Genomic DNA, 20987 nt, shown 5'->3' with positions numbered 1-20987 from the left:
TGGGCTTACTTTACGTGCTAAAGGTGTGACTGAGCTTGCCTTAGTTCACTTCTGAAATAAGATCATAGAAAACCCACCCAAATCTATGTCAGAGGAAAAACAAGCCTTCGAAATACCTCCAGACCACACAGCCAAATTAAGAACAACCAGCTTCCCTGTATACCTACCCTGAGCTGCAGCTGCTCCCAGGGAGAGGGGCCTGTGGGAAGGCTTTACCCATGGCTGGAGGGCACAGGCGCCATGGGAGGGGTGCTCCATTTTCACTCAGGGGGCTGGATGGATTCGTGGAAAAGGTGAGGAGCTGAGGTTGGTTCTGAAAAGATGAATCCAAATGTGTGGGCTGGCAAAGGAGAGGCCTTCCAAGCAGGACGAGCAAAACCTGGAGAGCCAGGAGGAGGTGGAAGCCTCTGGAATGGGGTGCAGCAAGGCCTAGAAGAGAGGTCTGAGCCGGGGTGAGGAGCAGGCCTGGGGCCTGTGCAGCCAGACAGCTCCCAAGGGAAGGACACATTCCAGTCCTCTGTGGCCCCTGCTGTAGCTGTTTCTCTGGCTCCTTCGGGGCTTTCCTACACCTTCAACCTGGCCAGAGTCCTGAGAATCAGAGTCCCTCGGGGGCAAGGTCCAGGGGACTCCTGGGGGAGGAGGGCTCTGGAGAAGGACCCCCAGGAGAAGAGGCTGCTCCTCCTCAGACCTGGCTGGCCTGTTCCTCTTCAGAGAGTGCCAGGATACAAGAGCTGCTGCCGAATTTCTGGCCATTAACACAGAAACTTGGGGGTGGGGAGCTTGTCAAGAAGAGGAAGCAGCTGCTCCCTGGTCTGGGTCCAGCATGAGGGTACCCGCCAGTGGTTCTCAAACTTGTGGGCACAAGAGTCAACTAGGGGTGGAAAGACCTGTTAGCATGAAGAGTCCCTGTCCTCCTTCCTTTCCTCTGAAGTCAATATTCAGGGCGGGACCAAGGGATGTGCAGTTTTAACAAGCACCCAGATGATTCTGATGCCATGGGTCCAAGGCCCGGGAGGTTGGATTTATATGATCCAGAAGCCACCAGGTAGGCTGGGAACAGGTGGCCCACTCCAAGGCATGGCAGCTCCAGAGACCCCAGGGCTTCCCTTTGGTCAATATCAGTGCCCCCACCCTATCCCACCACAAAGTCTCAGAAAGGGGACTTTTCTTCCTGGATCCCTACCTGCTCATCGTCTACTCTAACAAACCAACAAAGGCTACACTAGAGACTCCAGAGCCTGCCCCGCAAATTATCAATAATGTTTTTTTCCTACCAGAAACACAGCCAAACAAAGCAAACATGAGGATTTGTGGTGGCCTTGGGTCTGGGAATCCAAGGCTGAAATGCATTTTGCCTACACAGAAGTCCTTGGCCTCTCAGCGCTCACACCTTGTGAGGATGTTGTCAATGGGACTAAGATGAATATTCCAGAAGGAAGGCTTGAAACCACCAGGCAACAGAGAGAGCTCACAGCTTCTAAGAACCAGGAGGTGGTGAGGTGTAAATTCTCTGCCCACCCCCACAGCTGTTAGTTGCAAACAGCAGGAAGGACTGGGCATTTTGGTGGTGAGGAGGGTCAGGGTGGGATGGATACAAGGAGGCAAAAGGAGGGCATCAGGAGTTCAGACATGCTGCCTCACCAGCCACCCCTTTCCAAGGTCAGGGGGTGGCCGAGGTGCTTGTTTAGGGGCAGATGCGCCTCACTGCACAAGCTTGCAGGCCGCAGTTAAGGTTCTTATTCACCTGCAGCCTGCTCTCTCCTAGATCCTGAGCTGCAGCCTGGCAGGTGGTGGGGAGGGTGGCTTGTCCGTGAGGCTGCGCCAAGGCTCTCAGTGAGGGGCAGAGCAGAACAAGACTTCTGTCAGCTCTCCGCCAAATTGTCCTAGTATTCCAGTATGCTTCATGGGAGTCAAAGATTTTGCCCTGCTAATTCTCTCCCCTTCCCAGCCGCACTCCTAGCTCTGGTCTGTGGCCTTTCTTCCCACAAGGGCTGCCATGTGATGAGGTTTGGAGGGGCTGCTCTGTCTGAGGGAGAGAGAAGCCCCTGAGCCCTAAACCTCTTCCTTGGCTTCAGGCTGGTGAGACTCCATGTAACCAATCGCAAGAGTAATTAGCTGGGCAATACCATCCAACAGGAGGCAAATTTTGCTTTTAAATCATAAGGCAAAGTTATTTCAACTTGCTCCTTTTTTGGCTTTATGCCTCGTTTGGCCTGCACCCTCATTGGGAGAGTTCAGTATGTAAAAAATGGGGAAGCTTTCTGCTCTATGGTTATTGTTATCTCACCATTGTCCATTCCCACTAGTCAGTCTTTTTGAGGCCTGAAGGGAGACTCTGGCTTTCTCTTATAGGTACAAACTTGGAGTTTAACTCGGAACTTGAAGTTGGGTGAGAACTGTAGAACTTGGAGCTATTTGTGGATTAACTCTGCTGAACTTCTTGTTGCACAAAGTGAGCCTGCATGGTATGGTTAGCTGCAGCCTGTGTGACACATGGCCCCCGAACCTCAAACAGACCTGACTTTGAATCACCGCTTACCATCTGTGTGATCCCATCTGTCAAATCGGCATGAAAACATCTACCTCATTGAATTGCTGTTGAGAGAGTCGAAGGAGGTGGTGCTGATTTTTAAAGCGCCTGTTCGCCAGCCTCTCCTTGGAAACCCTATGGGGCCATTCTACTGTGTCCTACAGAGTTGCTATGAGTCGGAATCAACTCGAGGGCAACAGGTTTGGTTTTCTGGTTTGGATCCAAGGTCCAGCTTCAGGGTGGCTGGTCACGTGTTCCTCCCACCTCTTCTTAATTAGGAGCAGGAACCCCTAGGATTCCATTCCCCACTGAGTGCTCATGGCCTGATCATGGCAGCAGCAGTGGCAAGACAAAAAGGGGGCTGGGAGAGCAAATAAAATTCCCATCACATGGAGTGATGGGGAGGGTAGGGAGAGCTGTAGGAATCAGATTCTGTGGGACTGTTGGTATCAGTCCATCTTGCCTGGATCACTGTTTGCATGGTCCCCCCACCCTTACCGCATTCTCCTCTGGAGATGGTAGTCCTCGGTCCCATGTATGGTGCACTCTCCCTCCCCCTACTTACTACCTATATACCACAGGAGGCGCACCTGAGGGCAGCCAGCTGGTACTGAAGCTGAGTTTTCTCAGGTCACAAGCTCCTTGTCCAAGACTTCCAGGCCGCTGGGGCCCACAGAGGGCTGCACGGCCAGGATTTCCTGCCACGTCTGTGTCTCCAAATTCTTCACTACCCAGGGCCACAGGGCTTAGAGGTGTTGGCCCACCTGTCTTCACTTTCTGCTCCAGGTAGGGCAAGGAATTTAAATTAAATAAACAGAGAAAAACAAATGCTAAGAATAATCATAAACTTTAATACATATAAGCCATTTGTGTATATTTAAAAAACAAAAACAAAAAGACCTCACTTACCCTGGGGGTTGTTTGCCTTTCCCTAAGTTGCATGACCCTCAGGCTCTCAGCATTCTGTTCCCTTGGTCACTAGGCCAAGCCTTGCTTTGTGTACTACACAGCACGCGCTGAGGAGGCACCCACTGAGGCATATGCGGCTTGTTCATTGGCCGCCCCCTTCCCCTCCCAGTTGCTGGGGAGAAGGCACGGAGGAGTGAAGGGCCTGCCTTGCCCACCTCTCCAGGTCTCCTTACTCTCCAGGTCTCCAGGAGACAGAGTCTGCAGGTTGCCTGGGAGGTCCTAGGAGCAGATATGTATTATTTTGTGGCAACAAGCAAATTTCCTGGAGGGGGTTTTTGGAAGAACTGGGAGTGGCCCAGAGGGAAGCAAAGGGAAACAGGGGAGCAGAGGCTATGAGGAAAGAGACTGAGCCAGAGGCTGCGGGCGGTGGAGGAAACCTGGTCTTGGCCTGAGGCCTCTGAGCTGAGAGCTGCCCTCCCTTCCCTCCCGAAGGATACCCGGGTGGGTGACATCGAAGCCCTCAGCCCATCCACAGGGCTGCTCTGGGAAGCAGGGCCTGAGCAGGCCCAGGCTCAGCCTCTGCGCCTGTGCTGACCTGTTGGAAAGCTTACCCAATTTAGGCCTTGTGTCAGCAGCAGGAGGGGTGGTATAAGGAGGGGCCAGTCAGACTGCACAGTAAGCTGGAAAATTCCCACAGTGATTCTGCACTGGGGGCTGCACCCTAGGTGGGAGCCCTCAGCCCCAGGTTCTGTCTGACCTTGACTGCATGTGGAAGGGGGCTTCTGGAACTCTGAGGTTTGCAGGGCAGGGGTGGGGGCAACAGGTGCTGAACAGCTTCAAGGGGAGAGAACTAGAGACCTGGCCTTTGACCCTTCACTTTGTTGTTTTGTCTCTGGTACTGGCCTGACTATGGGCTTACTGGATGTGTGTGTTGGGTGGGGATAGAGAGGCTATTAGGAAATAAGGGAAGACAGACCTGTTTTTCACATAAAGAAGGTCTAACAACCCTCCAAAAGAGGCTGAAAATCTGAAAAGATTGGGCCAGATGGATTGAAAGAAATCAAGCTGCTTCCACAGGCATCTCAAGACTTTAATAAAATTTAAATGACTATTAAAGCTGAGACATAGAAATTCTAAGGTTCAAGCAATAGCAATTATTTTTAGTACATTGCTGGGCCTGGGGCCTTGGGAATGAACCCTGTGGGCCCTGTTCTTAGAGAGTCTCTCGTTCAGTCCTTTGGTAAGGCCCTGCCAGCAGGAAAGTTGCTCAATGCAGTGCAAAACAAGATAGAAAGTCTCCTGACCAATGTTCTTCTCCTTTTTTCCCAGGAAGTCTGGCTACAGCAGGTGTTTTCTGTTTGTCGGTCTCCAGAACAGGAGCCTCACGCTCTCTGTGCCCCAGGAGGGTGAGAAGGATCCAGGTGCCAAGAGGAGTGTCCTCTGGACACTTGGCTGGATGCCCCGCAGCCCAGTGCCAGGCCCAGAAGGCCTCTCACCCCTGTTGGGCCCAGCCCAGGGGAGGAAGGAAGGAAGCCATGCAAGATAGGGTTTCCCCAACCCAAGACTTGGAATCCTCCTGGCTCCAGTCCTCTGATAAGTAAGCTGGTTTGTTAGCTGACCACTGAAGTTTACAAAATCTGTTCTGGGCAAGTGGGCTTCAAGAGGCCAGAACTCTCAACGAGGACAGGAAGAAAAGTTGGAAGAGTTCTGGATGCTCTGTAGGGGCTGACTCGCTTCAGGACCTCCTGGCACAGCCCAAAGCTACAGAGAGGAGCTTGGCAGGAAAGTAGGAGTTTCATTTCAGGCCTCCCCGCCCGTTTCTTCTGTGCTTTTCTGCCTCTCCCTCTCCAGCTGGCCTGGCTCACACACTCCCTGGGTGAGGCACCCTGAGGCCTCCCGCCATCTACTCTGCCCCCTTGAGGTCCAGTTTAAAATGGAACAAATGCAGGGCTGGCCCTTTGATGCTGGATATATAGCTATTGGGAGCCATTGACCATGGCCTTGAGCAGGATTCTCCCCACTCCGAGCTCTGCCATGTTGCCTTGTCCAAGTGGCTGGACAGGGGTTCATGTGTCTATTTATTCCCCTCACTGGAAGTCCACAGCTCCCCTGGCTCCTCTGTGTAAGGGAGGCCCAGCGCTGGGGTTTTTGAGAAATGTGAAGTCAGAGCTGTGAGCACCTGCCGCCCTTCCTGCTTTAGAAGAAATGGTATAATACCCTGTTTTACAATGGTGTTTTGTTTTTTAAGTACACTTCACAGGGAAAAGAAAAGAAACAAAAAACCCAGAAGGGTTGTCCATGTAGTTTTTGACAGGAAGGGGGCATATCACGCATACTACAAATGAGAGTTGTTCAAGGCTTCCTCTCACCAATCACAGGCAGGTCTCCGCCAGTCCCTGGGGGTGCCTTCAACAGAGCCCACTTGGAAGGAGGCGAGAGGCTGCTTTTGCATAAGATGGCTTCCTGCCTGGCCCACTTCTGTGATCCACACTGCTGGGTGCAGGCAGGATGCGAAGCTACCACGACATCTCCAACATGGCTCACTTGGAGGAGAGTCTCTGCAAGGAATACCCTTAGCCCTTGGCTGCCATTGTCATCACTGTACCCCCCAGGCCCTAAGGTAGGGCCTGACCCAAAGGAAGGGCTCAAAAATATTTGCTGATCAAAAAAAAGAACAAAGAAAACTTTTCCCAAATCGAGAAGGAGGTGGTGCAATGATGTGTCCCCTTTGTAGCATTGCTTCCCTGGGTTCCCTCTTGAAGCACCTTTTCCTGGGTAACTGCTGGATACAGGCACAGAGATGAAAGTGGCCCTCTCCAGCTCACCCTGCAATGATGGGTTTCTATGGGCTACTTTTTTGAAGGAGGTGATTTTGCCCCATGATGGCTCTGTCTATCTAAAACTTAGTGCTTGACTACTATCACCTGAGAAATGTCCATCTTCACAGGAGTTTTTGTGCCTTCTCTCTGGATGGGAACTTGTATGAGGTTCCCAAAACAAGTGCCATCCAGGCCCCCGGACACTGCCCAAGCAGCATGACCCTAGTTATACTGACCCAGCAAACGTGGCTCTGATAGTAGTTGTCAACTACACAGCTAGAGCTGGTTGATAATTGAAGTGTTGCTTGAGGCCTCTATCCCTGGAAAACCCCCATGAGGCTGGGTACTCTGAGGCTGCTAGCTGGGGCTCCCCCGAAACCATCCCTCCAACTGCCAGGGAAACCAGGTCTTTCCTGTTCTTCTTCTGCTTCTCCTTTTCATCCTCATTCCGGTCCCCAATGAAAGCTTAATCACTACAGCTTTTGGTAAAACCTAAACGACTTGTTTAACTCTGAGGTCTGTGGGTCACCTCCTGCAATAAGGTCAGATGTAGATTTATCTGCCAAGGATGACTCTAATCTGGATAGTCTCCTCTTGGGAACTGTTTCAAAGGGGCATTAAAAGCTTCACCAAAGTTTACGCAACACCACTTGCCATCTAGGACAACGGTGCATTCCTTTCTTCTAAATGCAAGTTTCTCTTTGTTTCATTCCTATCCCTTTGGATCTGGGAGAGGCTTCTCACTGAGAGGGTTCTGTAGAAAGCCCTGGTGGGTACGGCTAGAGTCCTTGAAAGGGAAGCCCCGAGGATGCGGTTGCGACAAAGCTGGTCTGCCAAGAGGGGCTAATTGTTAAGTTAGACATTTGCACCTTTTATTTCCTTGATTATGGGGGAAGTGGTGGTTCATTTGTAGAATTCTTGCCATCCGTGCAGGAGACTTAGGTTTGATTCCCGGCCAATGCAGCTCATGTGCAGCAACCATCTGTCTGTCAGTGGGGGTTTACATATCAATATTGATGCCGAACAGGTTTCGGAGGAGCTTTCAGACTAAGACAGACTAGGGAAAAAGGCCTGGTGATCTACTTCCAAAAATCAGCCAATGAAAACCCTACGGATCACAATGGTGCAGGACCAGTTGTTTGTGGTCTGGGCAGCACTTCATTCTGTTGTGCATGGGGTCACCAAGAGTCAGAGGCCAACTCAACGGCAGCTAACAACTACATTTCTTCAGCTGACTTTAGAGGTCAAGGATGAGGTCAGCAAAGGTACAAATGGCATGAACCTAATGCATAGGGGTCACTTCCTAGAAAGCCATTGGGCTCCTCAGCTCACTGCTAAGCTGCCCACCAACCAAAATAGGAGTAGAGGTAGGATGAGCCCTGTCTTAGTCATCTAGTGCTACTATAACAAACGGAATTTTATTTTTCCACGGTTTAGGAGGATAGAAGTCCAAATTCAGGACACTAGCTCTAGGGGAAGGTTTTCTTTCTCTGTTGGCTCTGGGGGTAGGTCCTCGTCATCAATCTTCCCCTGGTCTAGAAGCTTCTCAGTACAGGGATCCCAGGCCCAAAAGATGCACTCCACGCCCCGGCGCTTCTTCTTGGTGGTATGAGGTCCCTCTCTCTCTGCTCACTTCTCTCTCCTTTTATCTTTTGTAGGATAAAAGGCGATGCAGTGGGATTGGGGGACGTCTAGCTCATTTGGCATAACACAGTTTATAAAGAAAATGTTCTACATCCTACTTTGGTGAGTAGATTCTGGGCTTAAAAGCTTGTGAGTGGCCATCTAAGATACTCCACTGGGCCCACCCTGTCTGGAGCAAGGAAGAATAAAGAAAACCAAAGACATAAGGGAAAGATTAGTCCAAAGGACTAATGGACCACAACTACCACAGCCTCCACCAGACTGAGTCTAGCACAACTAGATGGTGCCCGGCTACCACTACCAACTGCTCTGACAAGGATCACAATAGAGGGTCCCAGACATAGCTGGAGAAAATTGTAGAACAAAATTCTAATCTAACTCACAAAAAAGGCCAGACTTACTGGTCTGATAAAGACTGGAGTAACCCCAAGAGTATGGCCCCCAGACACCCTTTTAACTCAGTACCGAAGTCACTCCTGAGGTTCATCCTTCAGCCAAAGATTAGACAGGCCCATAAAACAAACAATAATACAGATAGCTCAACCATGTAAATGAGAGTAAATGGGCACACCAGTCCAGGGGCAAGAATAAGGAGGCAGGAGGGGACAGGAAAGCTGGAAGAATGGAAATGGGGGACCCCAAGGTCGAGACGGGGAGAATGTTGACCTGTCACAGGGCTGGCAATCAATGTCACAAAACAATATGTGTATTAATCATTTAATGAAACACTAATTTGCTCGGTAAACCTTCATCTAAAGCACACACACACACACAAAAAGGTGAAGCAGGCCACACCCTAGAGAAACTCCCCTCACATTGGATCAGGGCTGTGACCTGAGTAAGAGTGTTGCATCCCACTCTAATCCTCTTTAACATGACCCAATCTTGCCTCATTAGCTACAGGCAGAAATTAGGATTTACAACACAGGAAAATTACATCAGATCACAAAATGGAGGACAACCACACAGTACTGGGAACCATGGCCTAGCCAAGTTGACACACATTTTAGGGGAACACAATTCAATCCACTACAAATCCCAAATACACTTGAATATGATCACATTACCTGCAGGTTACTTTTTTTTTTAATTAACTTTTATTGAGCTTCAAGTGAATGTTTACAAATCAAGTCAGGCTGTCACATATAAGTTTATATACACCTTACTCCATACTCCCACTTGCTCTCCCCCTACTGAGTCAGCCCTTCCATTCTCTCCTTTCGTGACAATTTTGCCAGCTTCCTATTCTCTCTATCCTCCCATCTCCCCTCCAGACAGGAGATGCCAACACAGTCTCAAATGTCCACCTGATATAATTAGCTCACTCTTCATCAGCATCTCTCTCCTACTCATTGTCCAGTCCCGTTCATGTCTGCTGAGTTGTCTTCGGGAATGGTTCCTGTCCTGGGCCAACAGAAGGTTTGGGGACCATGACCTCCGGGATTCCTCTAGTCTCAGTCAGACCATTAAGTATGGTCTTTTTGTGAGAATTTGGGGTCTGCATCCCACTGATCTCCTGCTCCCTCAGGGGTCTGCAGGTAACTTCTTACATTCCTTCTTAATCAGCAGCAAACACCAGACCTTTCTGCGGAGTGTTCTCAAAATACCCGTGCCCAGAGCAGCATCCTGGGAGATTCTGATTTGCTAGATCAGGGTGGGGGCCTGGCTGGTGTTCTTTGAAAAAGTTCTCCTGATGGTTCTGATGTGAAACCCTGGGTAAGAACCACTAGTCTGGCACATTTCAGGTTAAAAGTCTTCACTGCTTACTCTCATGGGATGTGGGCACAGAATGGTAGTGTTACAGAGAATCTAAAACCACACTGAACTCAGTGATTTCCTTCTTGCGTAGAGGGATCAGGGGGCAAATGTGCTTTTTGTTACCCAAGAGACTCTTTTTGAGTCATAACCAAGTACCAGCACATGAAGGTGTCATCTTTCATCCAAAGATAAGGTAAGGCGGGTTCCTAGGTCTGCAGACTACGCTGTTCAAATCTGAGGTCAGTCAGATTGACAGTAGGTGAACAGGATGAGATTGTGTGCAAGAGAACTTTGTAGACCAAGAAGCTGCTTTCTCCCTTCCATGAAGCTTGTGCTCTGCATAGTGGCGAAGGCTTTGCCTTGGACAAAGTCAACCCACTTCATGAGCGCAAGGAGTCTGGAGTCACCTGGGCTAGGAGTTCTTTGTGGTCTAGAACTGAGAAAAGCAAGCAGCCCATGCAGGACTTGAACCAGAGTCTCTAGGCGGCATTATGACCTGCTGACGCAGGCTCATCTCCATTAAAATACCTTGGTAATGCTTCTATACGATGTACATACAAACACTTTCAAAAAAGTAAGAATATCTGTACCTTCTCTTTTGGTATTTTATTGGGATAACTTGGGCCTATTTGCTCAAAAAAGACTGACAATGTTAAGCAGTTGGAAAAAAAAAAAAATCCATACTAGTGGGAACCCTGGTGGCGTAGTGGTTAAGAGTTTGGCTGCAAACCAAAAGGTCAGCAGTTCAAATCCACCAGGTGCTCCTTGGAAAGCCGGGGCATTTTTACTCTATTCTATAGGGTCACTGTGGGTTGGAATTGACTCAACGGCTACAGGTTTGGGGTTTTTTTTTTTTTTTTTGGTATACTTTACAGTATAGATTTTTAAAATTATGTTTTATCTGATTCCTTAGTAATACATGATCATTGAAGATCATTTGGAAAATACATTAAAATATTTAAAAATGAGAAAAACTATTCATAACCGCTGTGAACATTTTGGCTTAACTTCTGTGAATTTTTACCATGCGTTTTTTACATTGCTGAGATCATAGACTTTGTAAACTATCTCATATCCTATTTTTTTCCCATTTCTGTCATAAATATTTTTCAGTGTCATTTTAAACTCTTCAAAAATATTATTAATGGTAGCACAATATTTTATTGAACCATAATTATTTCTTAATCAATTTCCTTTTGCTGGATATTTAGGGTATTTTAATTTTTTCATAATAGACCTTATTAAAATTTTAGGAAATACAGGTGATTATAAAGAAAAAAATGGGATGTATTCGTAATTCCATCATCCAGAAATCATCTATTACTGTTAGTATTTTACCGTCTTCCTTCTACTGTTTTCCTTTCTGCCAGTGGTTTTTGTTTTAGGAAAAAGACTTCATGAATATCTGATGAAAGCTATCATTCTCTTTTGGGGAAATTAAGATAAGACATGCACTAACATTTGCATGCAGAGGGTCATCAAAAAAGAGGAAGAACCTCAACAAGATGGATTGATACAGCAGCTGCAACAATGGGCTCAAGCATAACGATTGTGGGGATGGAGTAGGACCGAGCAGTGTTTCATTCTGTTCTGTTGTACATAGGGTCACTATGAGCCGGAACTGACTCGATGGCACCAAACAACAACAACGTTTGCATACAGCTTCAGAGTTCTAGAGACCTCTATAGTTCATTCCAGAAATGCCCCACAGGAGGTTGGGGCATTTACCCACCAGCTCCAGCTGGCATTATTTCCCCTGCACTTCAAGTTGTGTTTGGCTTGCACAGACTAAGCAGGCTTTTGTGGCTTCAAAGAAGGCCTGAGGCTTCAGAGAAGCAGGAAATGCATGGAGCACTTGAAGTGGGATGCTGTTGGCTGGAGTCAGAACTGAACCACGTGGGGCATAAATCAGAAAGGTAGAGGTGATGGGTACCAAGAGTGTCTGCCTCTGAATCACACTGTTTATTTTGCATCATGTTTCTTAAATAATCTTACATTGTAAATGTTTTCCATATCATTAAATGTTCTTCAGAACGGGTTTTAATGGCCATCAATATTCCACAGTATTGGATGCAAATGTAATTTATTGTACATAAAATTGTACTTGTTATACATAAAATTACTGAGGTAATTTTGCCTATCTAATTGTTTTCTAAGGATAAATTCTTATAATGTGAATTACTTTTTGTTTGCTTTTGATGCATATTCCCAAGTTGCCCTCCAAAAAGACTGAATTAAGGTATACTCCCACTAGCAGGAGTAGCTTTTAATTAGCTCACCATTCCTTTATACAAATATTTATTGAGCACTTGCAACTTGCTAAGTACATTATGTATTATAATTTCAGTTTTGCTGGCTTTATGGAAAATATGGCCTTGTACCTTGTAATTTGCATTTTAAAAATGATGAGACTAACAAATTTTTTTAAGTCTATTGATAAGAAAATTTTCATGACCTGTATTGTTAGTACATTTTTTCTATTGGAATGTTACTATTTTCCTACCATTTGTTCTTTGTTTATTGTTGGTGTTTTATCGTTAGCAAAATTTTAATTTTTATGTAGTCAAATATACAGATTCCTTCCCTTCATGATTTTATCCATTGTTTTTGTTTAGAAAGTGCTTCACCATCCTGAGATGTTATTAACCTAAACTTTTTTTTTTTTTGCTCTTCTTAATGATTTTTTTAAAAAATTACCTCTTTACACAGCTTGTGTTTTATTTTGATATAAGGTATGAGATAAGGAATATTTTCCCCAAAATAGTTATTTTTCCCCAAGAATTATTTTCCTATTAATCTGTGGTGCTAATTTTTCACACATCAAATTCTTCTACATGCTAAGGCCTGTTTCTGGGTAATTCCAACGTTCAAAAAACATTCTGCTGGTATTTTGATTAGAATACTTGAAACCTACAGCATTAGTTTAGAGACAAGAATTGACTTTTACAACATTCAGCAACCCCATCCAGGAGTAGGATGTCTCTTAGTCAAGTTTTTTAATAGTTTCTTCATATGAGGCAATATTTCTAGTTAGCATTATTTCTAGGGATTTTACATTTTATTTTTGGTTGCTACTGTGACTGATACTTACATATATATATATTTAATTCTATTTTCAGTATCTTTTAGAATTTTAAATCTAGCTATTAATGATGGGAGGGAAGGAAACAACTTGAAAAAAAGTGGTTGTAGATTTTATCTAATGGCCTGACAAAGACAAGTTTTGGGGTCAGAAAGTTATGAGATCTAGTCTAGTCCTGTCAATTTTTTAGTTGTGTGATCCTGTGCACATTTCTTAACTTGATGAGCTATTTCCTCACCTGCTATTTTTTGTCCCCCATTGCTGTCATTTCCGACTCATGGTGACCCCATGTGTTACAGAGTAGAACTGTGCCCCATCGGGTTTTCATGGCTGTAATCTTTACAGAAGCAGGTCAGCAGGCCTTTCTTCCATAGCATTGCTGAGTGGGTTTGAACTGCCAACCTTTAGGTTAGTTGTTGGTTGTGCCACACAGGGACCTGCTATTGTTGTTAGGTGCCATCAAGTCAGTTCTGACTCTTAGTGACCCTAGGTACAACAGAACGAAACACTGCCCGGACCTGAGCCATCCTTACAATCATTGTTATGCTTGAGCTCATTGTTGCAGCCACTGTGTCAATCCACCCTGTTGAGGGTCTTCCTCTTTTCCGCTGACCCTGTACTCTGGCAAGTACGATGTCCTTCTCTAGGGACTGATCCCTCCTGACAACACGTCCAAAGTATGTACGATGCAGTGTCCCCATCCTTGCTTCTAAGGAGAATTCTGGTTGTACTTCTTCCAAGACAGATTTGTTCGTTCTTTTGGCAGTCCATGGTATATTCAATATTCTTCGCCAACACCACAATTCAAAGGCGTCAATTCTTCTTCAGTCTTCCTTATTCATTGTCCAGCTTTCATATGCATATGATGCATGGGATGCTATAGGGGAATAATAGTATAGGTTTATGCTCCCTTGGAGCCCTGTGGCACAGTGGTTAAGCACTCGGCTGTTAACCAAAAGTTCAACAGTCTGAATCTACCAGCCACTCCTTGGAAACCCTATGGGACAGTTCTAGTCTGTCCTATAGGGTTGCTATGAGTTAGAATTGACTTGACAGCAACAGATTTGGTTTTTGGTATGATCCCTTGCGTAAAAGCCCAGGACCAAATGAATTTTGGAATTTAAAACATTTTGGACTTTAGATAGATAACATGGTGGTGTATAAACCATGTATTATGTAACTCTTCTGTTGGAGTCTAAGGCAGCACCCTGTTATCAAACACATTAACATTTCTGTAGAAATCAAGGAAATGAAGTAAGATAAACAAAGTATAAGGCCTTCCATCAGTTCAGGCCAGGTTTTACTGTTAACTTTTATAGCTTACTGAATTTTGGAACTGTGGACAAACCATTAGGGACCCTGAACCTAGACTTAAAATAGTCTAAAGGAGATATTATAGGTCCTGCTTTAATAAAAGTTAATGCTTTTTAGGTGGTTGCCTTGGTTTTCTAGGTAGACAATCTAACAGCAAATTATAACTACTTCTCTCAATACCTAATTAATTTACCATTATGATGTTATTAAATTTTAGGTTTTTTTAATTGTATTTTGTAAGTGAGGTAGACCTTCAGAACATATTTAGCCTTAGAATTTCTGACTCTTTAAGGTAGATCCTTAATGTAGTAATTTGATTGCAGCATAAGTTTGAATCCTGAATTTGGGGGCTAATGTGCAAGAATACTTTATGAAAAATGGCTATGGAGGGAAAGAAAGCCAGATGTTTATTCAAATAGCTCCACATTCATAAATGTCTGGACATATCCCTCTGTCAATTCTCAACAGTATCCTTATATTTCTTACTAGTTTATTAAAATACCCCCTGGGTAAAGATTTTACACTTTTTTTTTTTTTTTTTTTTAGCATTTGTATACTTCTGCATTAACTATTTGTTCTAGGTTGTGTTAAAGAAAAACACACACACAGAATTAGAGTATTTAATTTTCACATACATTGGTCTTCTTCCTTCTGTTTCTCCCAATTGTTTTAAGTAAAGCCCGCTCTCTGTATCCACAGGTTCTGCATCTGCGGATTCAACCAACCGCAGATCAAAAATATTTGGAAAAAAACTTTTTTTTGTCATTATTCCCTAAACAATACAGTATAACAACTATTTACATGGCATTTACACTGTATTAGGTATTATAAGTAATCTAGAGATGATTTAAAAGTATACTGGAGGATTGCATAGATTATATGCAAATACTATGCCATTTTATATAAGGGACTTGAGCATCCCTGGATTTTTCTATCTGTGGAAGGTCCTGGAACCTCCGATACTGAGGGACGACTATATAAAATAACCAGTTTAATATACCTATTTAAAATTGTTTTATTCTTAATTCATCTAGAACTTAATTTTGTATTATAAAGAATATAAATTTTTCTATTAGATTTTTAGTTTTCATTCCCTAAAAGGTATCTTATTTACTGGTCTCTCATGCATAATTCCAGAGGGGTGATATCAGTCAAGGCTTAAGGATGTAGAAGTTTAGGGGAGTAAAAGACTCCACTTTCAAAATGATGGCAGCACCTTTAGAGAGCCTAATGGATTTGGATGGGTATTCCCAGAGCAGCACCCCCACACTGGAAGAACCCTACTTCCCTGCTAGGAAACTTTACAACTTATGACTCAGCTCTGAAGAGGATGTGGTCAATGAAGTTTCCTGCTGCTAGTGGTCACATGTTCACATGGCCTCCCCTTGTCTGCTGGCCTGCTGGCTGTGGAAACAGGAGCAACTCAGACGCCAGTGGTTGCTACTAGACCAGCAGCCACACTCACCTGTGTGAGGCAATGCCAAGAGCACCAGTGTCACCCAGTGTAAATGAGGACATGAAATTTATCGACCTTAGTCTTGCCTAGATTTTTGGATCATCTCTAACAATTAGTAGTTCAGGTCACCAGGGGAATCACTCTAGAAGTTTAAAAAACAACTTAATTCTATATATATTTTTTTAAAAACTGATTATCCTAATCTATTAAGAAAACATTCTGCATCCCACTTTGGTGAGTGGCATCTGGGGTCTTAAATGCTAGAGAGCCACCATCTCAAACCAAAAACCTGCTGTCCAGTCGATTCTGACTGATAGCGACCCTACAGAACAGAGTAGAACTGTCCTATAGAGTTTCCAAGGACCACCTGGTGGGTATAAAGTGCCAACCTTTTCGTTAGCAGCCGTAACACTTAACCACTATGCCACCATGGTTTCGAACCACCATCTAGGAGGCATCAATTGGTCTCAAACTACCTGGAGCAAAAGAGAATGAAGAATACCAAAGACACAAGATAATTATGAGCCTATCTGATAGAAAGGGCCACATCAATCAGAGAAGAACTAGGTGGTGCCTGGCTGCAACCGATAACCGCCCAGGCAGGGAACACAACAGAGAATCCCTGAAGAAGCAGGAGAACAGTGGGATGCAGACCTCAAATTCTCATAAAAAGACCAGAGTTAATGGTCTGACTGAGACTAGGAAGACCCCGGAGGTCATGGTCCCCAGACCATGACTGGAACCATTCCCAAAGCCAACTCTTCAGACAGGGATTGGACTGGACTATGGGATAGAAAATGATACTGGTGAGGAGTAAGCTTCTTGGCTCAAGTAGACATATAAGACTATGTGAGCAGCTCCTTTCTGGAGGGGAGATGAGAAGGCACAGAGGGATAGAAGCTGGCTGAATGGACATGGGGAATACAGGATAGAAAGAGTATGCTGTCTCATTAGAGGGAGAGCAGCTAGGAATACATAGCAAGGTGTATACAAATTTTTGTATGAGAGACTGACCTGATTTGTAAACTTAAAGTACAATAAAAAAAATGAATAAATAAAAATACAAATTTAAAACAAACAAAAACCTGATTATTCTGAATGTACTGTTTGGTCTTTTTCCCTGAACATTGTTTATGATGGGAGCTCCAAACTTTACAACAAACCAGTTACTCAAACAGCTGCTTTAAATACTTAACCTTAAGGAAGCACAAAAAATACAAATATCTTACCACTTTCTATACTTTTGTTTCCTCAAAGTAACTACAATTTCTACTCTTAAAAATATTGGTTCTTTATTGAATACACATTAAATGTATTATCTTAAGACTACCAAACATCAATCATGCTAATCTTTTTATTATATTTAAAGCCGTCAATGGAACTTGGAATCCAAACTCAGGAACATCCTGCTTGAATGAGGAAATGTAAAATAAAGGCCTTGCCTTGCAAGCCAACTTACCATCAGAGCAAGTTTCAAAAGCAGAGTTTTAATGGTGCTGGTAAAACTGGATGGCCATCTGTAAAAAAAAATGAAACAGGACCCATACCTCACACCGTACACAAAAACTAAAAATTGATCAAAGACCTAAATATAAAACCTAAAATGATAAAGATCATGGAAGAAAAAATAGGGACAATGCCAGGGGTCCTAACGCATGGCATAAATTCAATACAAACAGTAACTAACAAGGCACAAACACTAGAAGATAAACTAGATAACTGGGAGCTATACTCATCTAAAGACTTCACCAAAAGGGTTAAAAGAGAACCTAACCTGTTGCCGTCAGCTCACAGCAACCCTAAAGGACAAAGTAGAGCTGCCCCATAGAGCTTCCAAGGAGAGCCTGGTGCATTCAAACTGCCAACCACTTGGTTAGCAGCTGTAGCTCTTAACTACTATGCCACCAGTGTTTCCAAAAGGGAACCTATAGACTGGGAAAACATTTTTGGCTACGACATATCTGACAAGGGTCTAATTGCTAAAATCTATAGAATACTTCAACACCTCAACAACAAAAAGGCAAATGATCCAATTAAAAAATGGGCAAAGGATATGAACAGGCACTTCACCAAAGAAGACATTCAGGCAGCTATGAGGAAATGCTCATGATCATTAGCCATTAGAGAAACACAAAACTACAGTGAGATACCATCTCGCCCCAACATTACTGGCACTAATCACAAAAAAACAGAAAATAACAAATACTAGAGAGGTTGCGGGGAGATCAGCACTCCTATGCACTGCTGGTGAGAATGCAAAATGGTACAACCACTATGGAAAATGATATGTTGCCTTCTTAGAAAGTGAGAAATAGAAATACCACACGATCCAGCAATCCCATGCCTAGGAATATATCCTAGAGAAATAAGTGCAGCAAATAAACAAATGCACACCCGTGTTCACTGCAGCGTTATTCACAATAGCAGGAAGATGGAAACAACCTAAGCACCATCAACATATGAATGGGTAGATGATGATACGTGACTAAACTGCAAAACATCTTACAACATGGATGAATCTGGAGGGCGTTATGCTGAGTGACATTAAGTCAATCACGAAAGGACAAATATTGTATGAGGCCACTATTATAAAAACCCAGACCCAGTGTCGCCTATAAAAACTCAAGAAAAAGTTTACACATAGAAAAAAACAATTTTTGATGGTTACAAGGGAGTGGGGGGTAATCACTAACTAGATAGTAGGCAAGTGTTAACTTTTGGTGAAAGGAAAGACAACACACAATATAGGGAAAGTCAGCACAACTTGACCAAAGCAAAACAATAGTTTCCTAGACACATCCAAACACCTGAGGGACTGATGGCTGGGGACCATGGTCTCGGGGGACATCTAGGTCAACTGGTACAAAATAGTTCATAAAATGTCCTACATCCTACTTCAGTGAGTAGCTTCTGGGATTTTCAAAGTTTGCGAGCAGCCATCTAAAATACATCTATTGGTCCCATCATGTTCAGAGCAAAGCAGAATGAAGAAAACGAAAGATGCAAGGAAAATATCGATCCAAAGGACTCATGGACCACAGCCTCCAGCCTGAGCCCAGAAGAAATGGATGATGCCCGGCTACCACCACCAACCGCTCTGACAGGGATCACAATGGTGGGTTCTGGACAGAGCAGGAGAAAATATAGAACAAAATTCAAATTCACAAAAAAAGACCAGACTTACTGGTCTGACAGAGACTGGAGGGACACACAAAACTATGGCCCCCAGGCACCTGCTAACTCAGAATTGAAGCTATTCCTGGAGTCTACCTTTCAGCCAAAAATTAGACAGGCCTATAAAGCAAACAATAACATATGTGAGGAATATGCTTCTTAGTTCAATCAAGTATAGGGGACCTGATGGGCAATGCCTGCCCAACAGCAAAGACGAGAAGGCAGGATGGGACGGGAAATCCAGGGTGTAAAGGGAAAGAGGGAGAGCGCTAACACCCTGCAGGGATTGTAGCCAATGTCACAAAACAATTTGTGCATAAATTTTTGAATGAGTAACTAATTAGTGCTGTAAACTTTCACATAAAATACAATAATAAAAAAGCAAAGTTTTATTTTGCTATTTATTAATTTTGCCACATAGCTAGTTTAAATTTCTGGCTATTAAAGTTCCTGAAGCCAAGGAGCTATAAACAAAATGAATAAAATTACAATTTGAGCATAATGAACATTTAAAAGTTTGCATGTACTAAAGGCTTAATACTTGAAACTGGAGGTAAACAAGACAGGATGCAATTATTTTCTAAAAGCACTGTTTTTATTTATACAGAGTCCTAACCACATCAGGGGTGGGAGGAGTGGGAGAAGTTCCTTTTCAATCCAGGGGCCTCCATAATGTTGGTTTGTTTTTACCAAATGCACTGGCAAGTGGCTTCACGGATTCCGTAAGCTAATTACGTTAGTCTCTTTCTGCTAGAGCAACGAGGTGGGCGTCAATCTCTGCTTCTGTAAGAATTCTAGACAGCAAAAGGGAAAAAGAAAAAACAGTGATTTACTTTTTAAAGGCTTGTTATTATGGAAAATTTCAAACACATACAAAAGTAGAGTAGTTACTATAAAGAATCCCTCTGTATCAAAAAACTATGCATCTATCAAAAAACCGCACTGCTTACCAATTCATGGCCAATCTTTTTAAATCTATACACCTATCACTCCTCTCTTGGATTATTCTAAAGGAATTCCTAGACACATCAACTCCATCAATGAACAAAACATTTACTTCTTTGACATCAGATCCAGAACTGGGTCTTCTGAACACAAAACGCTTCAGCTGCAGCTATGATAGAAAATATTTAAGCTGAATAATATAAAGTATACATAATGTATTCTATTTTAGACCCTACATCAAAAATGCCTTTATACCTAGTATAACTCAAGTGTATAACAGCTGAGAGAAGAAAATTCATTGAGAAATTTAAGTGGATAAAAAAAAAAACTGCTCAGATTCAGCAGTAGAAATCCATGAACATAAAAGTATAATTCTCTGAAGAGCCTAGTAGTAAGAGGCACTCCATGTTGAACACATGGTATTTTCTAAATCATGTTTGCCCAGAAAGGAACCAGCTGCTTGGCAACCTTGTTTAATGTGACCAATTATTACCATTTCACTTTTAAAAATTCAGTTTGGACTAATGGACCACAGCCTCCACCAGACTGAGTCCAGTACAACTAGATGGTACCCAGATACCATCACTGACTGCTCTGACAGGGATCACAATAGAAGGTCCCAGACAGAGCTGGAGAAAAACGTAGAACAAAATTCTAACTCACAAAAAAAGGCCAGACTTGCTGGCCTGACAGAGACTGGAGAAACCCCAAGAGTATGGCCCCCGGACACCCTTTTAGCTTAGCAATGAAGTCGCTCCTGAGCTTCACCCTTCAGCCAAAGATTAGACAGGCCCATAAAACAAAACAAAACAAAACAAGACTAAAGGGGCACACCAGCCCAGGGCCAAGGACTAGAAGGCAGGAGAGGACAGGAAAGCTGGTAAAAGGGAACTCAAAGTTGGCAAGAGAGAGTGTTGGTAAGTCGTGGAGTTGTTAACCAATGTCACAAAACAATATGTGTACTGTTTAATGAGAAGCTAGTTTGTTCTGTAAACCTTACCTGAAGTACAATAAAAGAAAAGAAAGGAAATGAGATGGAAGAACCCAGAGGGCAAGTTTTGGGAATCAAAATAGCAAAACTGTCTTTCCCTACTCCTGCCTAAAAACAAAAAGTTAAATTTGTCAAAGTCACATTTTTTTAGTGCAACTGGAGGCCATACAAGTAGTTTACATAGATGTTGAAAACAAAAAACGAAACCCACTGCCATGAAGTCGATTCCAACTCATTGTGACCTATAGAACAGAGAAGAATTGCCCCACAGGGTTTTCAAGGCTGTAAATCTTTATGGAAGCAGATTGCTACATCTTTCTCCCATGGAGTGGCTGGTGGGTTCAAAGCACTGACCCTTCAGTTAG

At 43.8% G+C, this 20987-nt stretch overlaps 1 protein-coding gene and 1 long non-coding RNA gene across 5 annotated transcripts in view; one reads left to right on the top strand and one right to left on the bottom strand.

Annotated features, from left to right (window-relative positions):
- The first annotated feature begins 3468 nt into the window (after positions 1-3468).
- Positions 3469-11484, top strand: LOC111750151 (uncharacterized). 3 transcript variants are annotated; one of them, XR_010323151.1, is made up of 4 exons: positions 3503-4234; positions 4769-6059; positions 7917-8004; positions 11264-11484. It is a non-coding gene; the product is annotated as an uncharacterized LOC111750151 (long non-coding RNA). The 3 variants fall into 3 exon arrangements; XR_010323152.1 differs by having other exon boundaries at positions 3469-5036; XR_002785294.2 differs by having other exon boundaries at positions 3474-6059.
- PSMA6 (proteasome 20S subunit alpha 6) overlaps positions 4728-20987 on the bottom strand; it is a 33151-nt gene continuing 16891 nt past the window's right edge. For both annotated transcript variants that reach the window (XM_003408857.4, XM_023546113.2), the window contains one exon: positions 4728-19480. In XM_003408857.4, the coding sequence (XP_003408905.1) occupies positions 19423-19480 (58 nt within the window). In that variant the 3' untranslated portion in view covers positions 4728-19422. The remainder of the gene's footprint in view (positions 19481-20987) is intronic.

Source organism: Loxodonta africana, chromosome 10, assembly GCF_030014295.1.
Source record: "Loxodonta africana isolate mLoxAfr1 chromosome 10, mLoxAfr1.hap2, whole genome shotgun sequence".
NCBI classification, from domain to species: domain Eukaryota; kingdom Metazoa; phylum Chordata; class Mammalia; order Proboscidea; family Elephantidae; genus Loxodonta; species Loxodonta africana.
Note: the sequence above shows the minus strand (reverse complement) of the source record. Positions and strands in the feature narration are given on the sequence as shown.